At 48.3% G+C, this 11,306-nt stretch overlaps 1 protein-coding gene across 2 annotated transcripts; it reads right to left on the bottom strand.

The window, feature by feature from the left end:
- Positions 1-251: 251 nt before the first annotated feature.
- On the bottom strand, positions 252-10,300 carry btr30 (bloodthirsty-related gene family, member 30). 2 transcript variants are annotated; one of them, XM_026163828.1, is made up of 13 exons: positions 10,166-10,300; positions 6,162-6,279; positions 5,347-5,790; positions 5,011-5,115; positions 4,530-4,625; positions 4,181-4,414; positions 3,896-4,094; positions 3,724-3,813; positions 2,952-2,978; positions 2,675-2,701; positions 1,614-1,789; positions 1,379-1,534; positions 252-897 (listed from the first exon to the last, which is right to left on the bottom strand). In XM_026163828.1, the coding sequence occupies exons 2-13, from the start codon at positions 6,267-6,269 to the stop codon at positions 688-690; spliced, it is 1,872 nt and encodes a 623-aa protein (XP_026019613.1). In that variant the 5' UTR covers positions 6,270-6,279; positions 10,166-10,300; the 3' UTR covers positions 252-687. The 2 variants fall into 2 exon arrangements, with proteins under 2 accessions (XP_026019613.1, XP_026019614.1); XM_026163829.1 differs by lacking the exon at positions 10,166-10,300 and adding an exon at positions 10,061-10,135.
- Positions 10,301-11,306: the final 1,006 nt, after the last annotated feature.

Below are 11,306 nucleotides of genomic sequence, written 5' to 3' on the forward strand. Positions count from 1 at the left end.
ACGTCTGGCAAAAATCCGAGGTCACGCTGAAACGTTTGTTTTTCATAAAATAATTTAACTGTCAGTTATTAACTATCACCATGGCTGCAGTTCCTCTGACGTCCACTAGAAGCTGCTGCGCCCGCCCCCCGAAAAGAAGGTTGCCAATATGTTGCCAAAAAAGGCAACACATTTAGAAAAAATATGAAAACAGAATTTAACTATTGTTCGATAAGCTGTTACATTAAACGTGACGTATTCATGACATCAACTATTTGCTTTGAGTTTAATAATTTTATGTTTCACAAAATCTCAGTAAAGGTTTAGTGTTACTAATCTTTTAGTTTCACAGCGTTACAAAAACAAACTGGTTACACAAAGTGAAAACTTCTTTATATCATTTTAATTGTTAAAAAAAAAAAAGTTGGTTCCCTCGATTCATTTGATGTATTTTTATGACCATATTTACAAATTTAAGAAGCAGCTCTGGCTGTAAGAGCACATCGTTCTTCAGTGATCGATATTACAAAACCATCGCCTGTCAGGATCTAACGGGGACAAAACGAGACAAACATCCTTTGTTGTTTCAAGTCTCACTGCAGAGTCTGGAGATCAACGTGAGGACGATTCGACTCCACCTGCAGTTCCTCTGCTCTTAGTTCGCTCAGCATTGACCCTCCGGTTGGTCCCGGTTCTGGTCCCAGTCCCTCAGGCCGGGTGCTGCAGCGTGGTGAGGAGGATCAGGGGGACTTCTTTGTCTCCGGTCCCCAGCAGAGGAAACATCCTCTCGGTGAACTCAGTGGATGTGTGGAAGCTGTAGATCTCTGAGCCCGACTTCACATTGTAAAGGGACACCTGACCCTCCTCCATGTCCAGGAACACGCCCACCTGTCGCAGCTTGGGGTGGTGACCTTTGACCTGCAGGTGAGACGCAAACAGAATACGATTAAGACGAGTCGACAGAAGTTGCAAACTGTCAAGAAGCCTCAAGGTGTGGAAGCCCACTGGTGCCAAAAAGACACTGTGGTGTTTTTGTATTCATGAAAGGACTCAAAGTTTAACTGTTGCATTAAAAACATAAATGACATAAACATAAATAAACATAAATTTAATTTGTATTTTTTTATTGAGCTTTACAGGATGGGCTTGTTTGCATCCTTCTTGCCTTAAAATTTTGTCATTAACACACAATAGAATTAATTTCATCAGATTTTAAAGTTATTAAATGTGTGGAAATGATGGATTTTGGGTACTTTTTGCGCCAACTTATTTCAATTAAATTTAGAGATTTTCTATGTTAAAGTCACGCTGACCAAAATAATGTTTAAGTCTGAGTGGCTGCTTTCTTGCGGCACCAGTGGCCTTCCGTACATAAGTGCATGTGAAACGTGGACTGGACCTTGGTGAGCGGCGGCGTGGTGAGCGCCCTCAGCTGGCTGCTGCTCCACCAGATGGCGTAGTATCCGTGAGACGGGCACATATCGAACAGACCCTTCCTCTGAGCCGACTCGCTGACCACGCCCAGCTTCCAGTCTTTATTCTCCCCGACGCACACCTGAAAAACACACCTGAGATCAGACTTGGATCCTGCTAGCCATTACTGAACCCAGTCCCAAGGCCGGTTGGGTCCTGACCTCCCAGTAGTGGCGCCCGGAGCTGAATCCCTCCTTGGCGAGGACGCAGGACCAGACGTCGAACCTGTGCGGGCTGTTTCTGTAGAACTGCAGCTTCTCTCCTCTCTTCACCTGCTTACGGTCCTCGGACAGGATCAGGAAGGGATACGCCGTCACCGGGTTCAGCGTCACGTCCTCTGGAAGCAACAAGCACAGGTAAACATAACAGCAAGGTCCCCTGGAGGCTGAAATAGTCATCACAATGGCTGAAGAACTCGATCCAGGACGATCCCGACACCTCACCACAGGATGAGTAAAGGTGGACTTCCCCTGTTTGAGCCTTGGAGTTTCATATCAGTGATCTCAGAGTCAGCTTCAGTAACCCTGTGAATCTAAAGGTAGCGAGGGCACATCCCCTTTACGGTCGATTCTACCACATGAGCTGAACCCATCTGACGATTATGAAGGGCAGCCAATCACAACGTTCAGAGGATGAAGAGAGGACCTGCGCTGAGGCCCAGTATCTGATACAGGAGGATTATTTTGAACTGTGAATCATGCAAAGCTCCTCTACAGTCCAGAAATCAAATATATGTAACAACGCTGAATCCAATGAAGCACTATTACGTATCTTTGCTTAGAAATATATAATGTGAAGACCTCACCATGAGGCTAAACCTGCAGTTCCTCCAGTAGAGGCAGCAGTGAGTCAGCCCGCATGTTCAAACTTACAGCAGAAACAAACGTTTACAGCCTGAAACTGTTTGTGTATCATTTAAAATGTGCTTTATTAGGGGGTGTGGCCTCTGTGACTGAAAGGTGGATGGTGATACAGGTGGCTAGCTTCACCTGAGCTGGACCTCTGGACCGTGTTTAGGCTGTTTAATGAGATCATGTGACCAGTAACGTGGCTGCTGTGAGGTTACTATGGTAAGAGAGCATCTGGGGGGCGGAGCCAGAGTGTTTTACTTGGATGTTGCCCAGCATTAGCTGGCAGCTGTCTGTCTGTGTGAATGCAGTTATAACCAAACCCGACCTGCATCAACCGAATCACCCAGAAACCAAAACGCTGAAAACCTCACCCATGTAGAGTCGGGCCTTCTTGTATCCTGCAACAACAAACGAACACATTTCATCAGCAATCAGAAACAAGCTCTCATCTCTTCACAAACCTCCCACCGCTACAGCTTCTCTAACAACTCAGCGTTTTTATCCTTTCACTTCATCTTTGTGTCGTTTAAAAACGACCAGCATTTAAAAAAATCTGTCATCTTTGATTTGATTCATAATTTCGTTATCGGTGTCTGAAAGGCTGACGGTGAGCATCCATGTCTGCTGCACACTCACACAGGTACGTACCTGACACCTGCTTGCTCTTCTTTAGGTCTGAAAGTAGACAGGAAAACACTCAGTTATTCTTTCACAATAAAAGCCCCACAACTTGTAACTCATTTCCTCAACATAAGAAATTGTGGGATGAGCAGCACTTCCCTAAACAAGTCAACCTGTCGAGGTAAGCAACATGTTCCCACAGCAGAGACAGAGACACTGTGGACATTCACAGGGCACAGGAAGAAAAGTGAAGTACAAAAAGAGCCAAAATACTGCGCATGCACATCTGCTGATCTGAAGGTTTGTGGTTCAATCGTGCCAAATATCACTGGGCATGATACTGACCCCATCAGAGTGTCCATGTGTGGACTCATGTCCACATGTGTGCACGTGCGAGGACATGTGTGCACGTGCGAGGACATGTGTGCACGTGCGAGGACGGGAAGCTCTGAGTGCTCAGAGTAGACCAGGGCTATATAAGAACCGCTCCATAGTTTCCTTTTTCATATGTACACAGAGTGCAGTGAGGTGATGATAATGTACATTTATAATCAGCGTGTGTTTTCGTGGGTGGTGTCTTGAGTGTCTGCAACAGCGCTCCATCCAACACCGTGGCCGTAACTGCCTCTGACGGAGCTCGCTTCTCTGGCTTATTCTGACTGGATAAATTCTTCCCTCAGTAAGGAGAATAGAGTAGAATAGAGTCACTCTTTATTGCAGGGCTCCACAGAGGAGCTTGGAATGATCGGATTGTGGCACACCTGCAGGTAGATACAGGAAGTGATCTCTGACCTCTCACCTTTCAGGGACCACTGGCTCTTCCTGAGACTGGCCGTGCTGGCTCTTAGACTGAGCATGCTCTCGGCCGCCATCATGTCACCGGCTGAAACTGAAACAGGTGAAAGAAACGACTCAGAGGAAACATCTGGAACCCAACATCTGCAGACTGTGCTGTAACATCTGGAACTCACAGGAGTCCGCTCGGGATCCTCGGGGTCCTCGCAGTCCTCGCGAGCGGATCTCCCCGGTCTGGATCTCCTCCATCTTTTCCTTGACCTCGGACAAAGCGAGCTTCACCTCGCCCAGATGGAAGTGGAGCACCAGCTGCGAGTCGTCATCCGCCTGGGCCTGCAGATCCTCGGCCAGAGGAGCCGTGGTCGCCTCGTATGTCTGAGGGAGGAAGAGGGGTGATGAAGAGGGGTGATGAAGCAGGCCTCTGTTGTGATTCTGGGATCGGTGACTGCAGGCGTCCTCACCTTCAGGAAGGCGATGTGATCTTGACTGGTAGCCTGCGCCTCCAGCGCGGCTCTCCTCTCTGTCAGCTGGCTAAGCTCCTCCTCCAGGCGGTTCACCATCCCGTCCCCCTTTGTCATCACAGCATCCAGCTGGGTCACGATCCCGCCCACCACATGAGACCGGATCTGGTCCAACGAGCCGGACAGGTCGTTCAGCAGGTGTTCAACCTCGCCGCGCTCTCTGTCAGCATGGCTCTGAAACACAGACGGGTTCAGATGTTTGGTGAGAAGAGAGCGACAACGCCATCGTCTTCCACAGGCTCCACCCGCCCCGCCAGGTTTTTACATAAGGAGCAAACAGGTGAGTCACCTGCAGGCTGTCCAGCTTCTTCTTCAGCTCCGTCACACGGATCTCCTTCTCCTTGATCCGGTTCAGGATCTCCTGCTCCGTCCTGGACACCTGTTTCTGAAGAGGCAGGCGGACACGGTCGAGTCAAAGAGCCGCAACAAAAATCACTTTGGACCAAACGATGAATTTACTTTTTGTATCCATCTCCAAGGATTTATTTTCATTCCAGAATGTTTTTTCATCATTTTAAAATCTTTGTTTTTCATCAAAAAGAAACAAAAAAAAAATTTTGCAAAAATTGCAAAAATTCATTAATTTCAAATAAAATTTACAAATTTACAACAAATAATAAATGTAATAATAAATTAAATGATGAATTGTAATGAAATGTAATGAGCAGCATTAACAAACATAACAGTCAACCAAAATGAGATGAAATAAAAAACAGAATCAAATTACTTTAATAAATGGCGTTCCCGGGAAGAATCTGGGATATTTGTACCTGCTTGCTGAGCCTCTCAGTTTGCACGGAGACAGTTTTATGCATCCGATGTTCCTCCAGCACACAGATGGCACAGATGCAGCTCTCACACGTCCTGCAGTACACCTGCACAGGTGAGCCGCTCATCAATGCAGAACATGAACTGATATGAAAAAGTTTTACTTACATGATAAAATAAAACCAGTTATTAAAATAAAACTAATTATTTTTGAATTTGTTCAAAATATAAAAAATTATTGTAACATCTGAAACTGACCATTTTAAAATAAAAAAACATTCAAATATTTAAATGTTACATAAACATCAAATCAAGCAATCATAGAGAAAAATAAATACCTCCATCAGGCGCCGGTGGACGGAGCAGGTGCGGCCCCTCAGGGCCTCCTGGGGGTCCATCAGGGGGTGTTTGGCGTAGAATGGCGTGGTGTGATGTGGCTGCACGTGCTCAGTGCAGTAGGAGGCGGTGCAGGTGAGACAGGAGCTGACGGCGGGCTGTTTGATTCCCGTACAAACGTCGCACCACACTACGTCCCCGTTCGCCTGAGCTACTGATGGCTCAGGCGTCAGGAAGGGGTTGGTGTTCATGGCGCCTGCCATCGCGGCGCCGGGCGCCCCATTACCGAAGGGCGACGGTAACGGTGCATAGTGAGTCTGTTTGTACTTTTCTGCGATCTGAGCGAAGACTTTGTTGATGCTGAGCTGAGGACGTCCTTCAAACTGATGTTTGCACAGTGGACAGGTGGACACGGCACTGGACGCCCAGTAACCACCGATACACGCCTGCGGGCACAGGACGCACCAGTAACCCACTGCACCTGAACGCACCCCCAGGTAGTTTTCTGTTTGCATTACTAACACTGCTGCAGACCCTGTGATTGGTTAGTTCTTAAAAGGCTGTAAAGCAGGACGAATACCTGACCTGCCAAAAACAGCAGCTAATCAACACCATCGTCGTCATAGTAACAACAACAACAACACTCAGAATCGAGAGCAGCTTGTACAAATGAAGCATTTCAGGACGTGCCGAGCAGCAGAAACACGTCAATGATCACAGATTTGTTTACGTTTCCTGATCATTACAGCTGGGTGAACCTTCAGCAGCAGCTTCCACGCACAGCGCCCCCTGTGCTCACACCTGCAGGTGGACTCACCTGGCAGAAGTTATGTCCGCAGGGGGTGGAGACGGGGTCGGTGAACAGGTCGAGGCAGATGGAGCAGGTGAGCTCCTGCTCTGTGAACAGCTCCGTCGACTCCGCCATCGTGCTGCTCCTGGAGGAGGACACAGAGGAGGCGGGGTTTAGGATCAGGCGCTTTAACATCTGTAACCTTTCAGAGCGTCACCGCCCGGCGACCCAGATGTTCTGACTGATAAACTTCAGTCAGAACATCTGGGTTTGCTTCACCATCGCTTCACCGTGACGATGCTTCATGGCCACCAACCAGACCTGTGGGCGCAGCAGCAGACCCGAGTCTGTGGGCGTCTCCCACAGCTGTGACACGGAGCAGGTGGTGTCAGGCTGCTGGTGTTCGACGCTCTTCAATCATCAAATCCACCCACAGATGCTGCTGCATATCAATAACCCGGCTTTCCAGTGGTGTCAGGTTGGTGGCCATGAAGCAGCGTTGCGGTGAAGCGATGGTGGAGCAGGCGGAGGATGAGGAGGCGATGTTTATCTGCTCAGACCTGCAGGATGCCCACGCCAAACCGCACTGAACTCTGACCCAGAAAAAAAACAGCAATAAGTCAGAGCCCGGGGACAGACATGGCACACCTGCTCAGGCCTGGACAGGTGGAGAGGGCGGGGCCAGCTGTTTAAAGGGACCTGCTCCTTTGTGTTCCCGTGAGGTCACAGGTGAAGCTTCCAGGCCTTAAAAGATTAAAACTGTGTTTTTAAGCCGACACGTGAAACTGCAGTTCAGAGTGAAGCAGAGGCGTGTCTGCGAGGAGAGGCATGGCCTCGGCGCCCTGCAGCATCACGCTGCGTGAGCTCCCACTGAACTGGACGCTCTGGATGCTGATGGAGAGGCAGCCGAGCGAGTCGGGTGGGCTGCTGCGCCTCGGCCCGTTTCCTCCGTGACGTCTGAGTTTGGATTGGTCACAGGAGATCGGCAGCAGGTTTATTCAGCGTCACTGCGCTGGAGGAACTGGTTCTGATAGCAGCACGAGCGCCTCAGCTGCAGCGTCACCGCGATCCTCCAGTTTGTGTTCATGCTCAGTCATCCAGGTAAGGAAATCCCGAAAGGTTGATGCTGCTCGTCTGGATGTGCCCTTTTCCAGACGAACAGCATCAACCGTTCGGGTCCTCCGGCTTGTTCGAGCAGCTCCACCCTAGAGGCAGAAGTTGGTGGGGCTTCAGCCAGAGGATGACCTCTCACCTTCATCACTCTCAAAGCAAGGACGCACCACTCCTCTTCATCAGAGGCCGAGCAGCGAGCCTGAGGCGATTCATCTGTGATGAGATCATTTCAAACAAACTCATCTCATCTTCACTCTGAGCTTCAGCTGATTTCATTCCCGTCAGGATCAAAGCGTCGCTCCGCCAACATCTGGAAACATCTGCACATCTACACTGTAAAACATTCAGAGAGCAGCTGATCCAAAAGTCCAGTCTCTGTCTGAAAGAACGCTTCCAAAAATTCCCTGATCCAGAGCCAGACAAAGTTCATCGTCTCCGGAACATGTAAAACAAATCCATCGGCAAGTTTCGGAGGAATCCTGATAAAAACCGAATCGTCCGCATGACGTCTGTGAAGTATAAAGCCCACACCTGCTCACCTCAGAGAAACAAATGGCTGATGATGAAGCAGCACCAGGATGGACTTAAACGGCCCACCTGTTCTTAGCCACACCTGCACAGGTCACCAGCCAATCACAGGGCTGTTTACCACAGCTGACCCTCGAGGCCAGGGCTGGGTATCGATTCACTTTGATTCGATTCAGTTTTCACTCAGTCAGTCAGAAATATTCTAATTCTGATCAGTTATCAGTTCATCTCCATATTTTGTGTCTGTGTATAAAACCAAGCTGACACTGTGAGACTTGATCAGAGGTGTGAGCATCACAGCAGAGGCCTTTGTGTCAAAGTCACTGAGGCTAAAACAGAAACACATGAAGCAGAGTTTCCTGGCCTGGCTTTTTAAAGCAGATAACCTTAAACCTGGGGCGATCGTGGCTCAAGAGGTGAGAGTTCGCCTTGTATTCGGAAGGTTGCCGGTTCGAGGCCCGAAGACACTTCACCCGTTGCCTACTGGTGGTGGTCAGAGGGCCCGGTGGCACCAGTGCAGCCTCGCCTCTGTCAGTGCGCCCCAGGGTGGCTGTGGCTTTCCATCACCAGTGTGTGAATGTGTGGATGACTGGATGTGGTGTAAAGTGCTATACAAACACAGGCCATTTACCATTTAAAATAAAACCATGAATCAACATGTGAAGATGAGCTGATGCTGCTGAAGTGAAGAAGAGTCACAGACACAGCTGAGCAATCGTTGAAGTTCACATTTGTTCAGTGTGAACAGCAGAGATGAGGCTTTGCTGTCAGAGGCCGACAGCACTGAACACAGCAGCAGAGAATAATGCAGATCTGATGGTCTCTGAGTGCAGAGAGAGCCGTGCAGGACGCAACAGCCAGAGTCAGAGGGAAGTGATGATGATGATGATGTTTATCAAACATGAAGCGTAGTTTGATCTTCTGCTGCTGGTTCAGTCAGTGTTGGTCAGAGTGATGAAACCTGCAGCTCAGAAACGGCGTCTGTGGACGATCCACGCTCTGTGTTTACATGTTTGTGCCGAATCGACTTAATAACCCCCCACTCGAGACCATGTAATTTCCTCCATTATTTCCAGAACAGGAAGTGAGAGCCGAGTAAAAACATGTGGGAGCGTGGACGCGACCGATAAAAGGCTGCGCGTGCCCCGAGTGCTGCACGCACATCGGAGAATTCAGACGCATCAACACCTGTTACGTGTTTCACCACGAGCAGCTCTGCGTCGCAGTGAGTCAGAGCTGAGATAAGATCAGCACATGGAAACAAGTCAGAGTCATTTTAAATGACTGTAACCGGACAGAACGCCAGAGAAATGAAAACAGTGTAAAAATGTGATCAGTTCGGTTTGTTTGTTTCAAAGCGTCAAAACGAGCAGAGAGTGAAAAATGCTTCATGTAACTGAATCCTGAGACAGCCGTCAGAGCATCTCTGCACATCTCGGTCGGTTTGGGCTAAATCTGAACCCGAGTCCATCCTCGGGGCGTCTGTGCGGGTCAGCCACGCAGCCTGACACCGCCTCCACTGGGGCGGGGGACGTCGTCAGGTGTCTGCACGCCACCGGTGGGTTAGGACCAACGCGTCCCACTCAGTCAGGACAAACCGGCAGCTGTTGGTTTCGGTGTAAAGGCGCCGCTCTTCCACCAGCACACAGACTAACTGTGTGGATTTAACCCGGCAGCACCACAGCTTCACTTCTGCCTCCCACAGCTGCTCGTGTCCAGTGAGCGACGAGGTGGAACAGGAAGCAGAGAAACACCTCGTCACAGCAGCCAATCAGATCCTCTCCATGACCCAGAAACTTCAAACTTTCAGACATCAGCGTGTCTGCAGCCCAGTGTTAGTCCAGACCAGGGGTGCCCAATCCCGGTCCTCGAGAGCTACCGTCCTGCAGCTTTTAGATGCATCCTTGTTCCCACACACCCGAATCAAATGAATGGCTTGTTATCAGGCCTTTGCCAAACATGATGGCATGCTGAAGAGGTAATCACACCATTTGATTCAGCTGTGTTGGAGTAGGGATGCATCTAAAAGCTGCAGGACGGTAGCTCTCGAGGACCGGGATTGGGCAGCCCTGGTCCAGACTGAAAGTAAAAGCTGGCGCTCAGGTGTGAGCCTCTCCACAGGTGCTCAGACGCCACACGATTACAAACAGGTTGAGACTTTGGTTGTAAAGATTTTGTTGTCTCACGTCAGGTTAGACGTCTGGAATCAAACCTACAGCAGGCTCCACCTGCAGCTCGGACTCAGGAGGCCAAACTCACAGGAACACCTGCACAGGTGTGCTCACCTGACCAATCAGAGACACCGCCAAACCCGCACGTTTTTGTTCCTGTGATTTAAGATCAGTCTGTGAGTCCAGATCATTCTACGTGAAACAGGGAAAAGCTCTTACCTTCCTCTCTGTCAGGTCAGGCGTTTCTGGATCCTGAAACTCTGGTTAGTGCTCCTCTGTGATGTCAGCGTGGGCGGGGCCAACAGGTGCAGAAAGCGGTCAGGTTAGTTTGGTGGGTGGATGTTTATGCAGCTGGGGGGTGAGATTGTTGCTCCTCCCACTTTCAGACGCATTTTAACATCCGATCGATCAGATCGAATCCTTTTATTGGTTTTTAAAAATGTTTCAGTCCCGAAGTTTAAAAACAAAGAAACATTAAAATGATCTTCTCATAACTTCAATCATGTCATCAGACTTCAAACAAACCCAAACTAAATGAAATGACAACAAAAATGTATCTAAATTATAGCTGATGAAACAAATATTAGTAAAGAATCGTATTTAATAAATGTTATAAAATAAACATGAAATGAAAACATCATTATTAGATTTATTTATTCATTTAATAAAAGCTTAAATAAAACAGGAAAAAATCTTTCAAACTTTATTTTCGACAAGAATTGGACCTTTGACCTCTGGAACTGTGATGGCAGCAGATTGGGTGATGCCTGGCTCGAGGGCCAAGTTAACGTGACGGTTGGAAGCGAGCGCTGACGAGTTTTTGGGAGGGACGCGAGCTTTTCATGCTTCAGCCTGAAGGAGGCGGACGGACAGGACCGAGGACATTCCTGCAGCAGCGCGAGCGAGCTGGCAAATCCAGTCTGACGGTTATCTTCCTGTCATCTGATTGGTCACCTCTGCAACTTCCTCAATGCTGACTGATCATGAGACAGCTGTTTGCTGTACCGAAGCTCAATGATGCCAAACAGCTCAAAAATCACTAAATTCACTTGATGTAATCAAATCAAACCAACCAGTCGATCAGTGGAGACGTCACCTGTGCGAGGAATTATGAGACAGACTGTAGAATATTATTATCGACCTGTATGTGTCATAATGACCCATTATACAGTGTGTGTGTGTTTATTACACGATGAGAGCTAATCAGTGATTTCTGTGATGAGATTCTACAAAAGACTTTTATTTACAATCATTACGAACCTGCAGCTTAAATTCTTCCTCTTTAATTAAAGCTCACTGCGATGTTATTTATCAATAAAATATTTTATCTGAACTCAAAATGAAACTTTGTTTTTAAGAC

The sequence above is a fragment of the Astatotilapia calliptera genome, chromosome 4 (assembly GCF_900246225.1).
Source record: "Astatotilapia calliptera chromosome 4, fAstCal1.2, whole genome shotgun sequence".
Classification (NCBI taxonomy): domain Eukaryota; kingdom Metazoa; phylum Chordata; class Actinopteri; order Cichliformes; family Cichlidae; genus Astatotilapia; species Astatotilapia calliptera.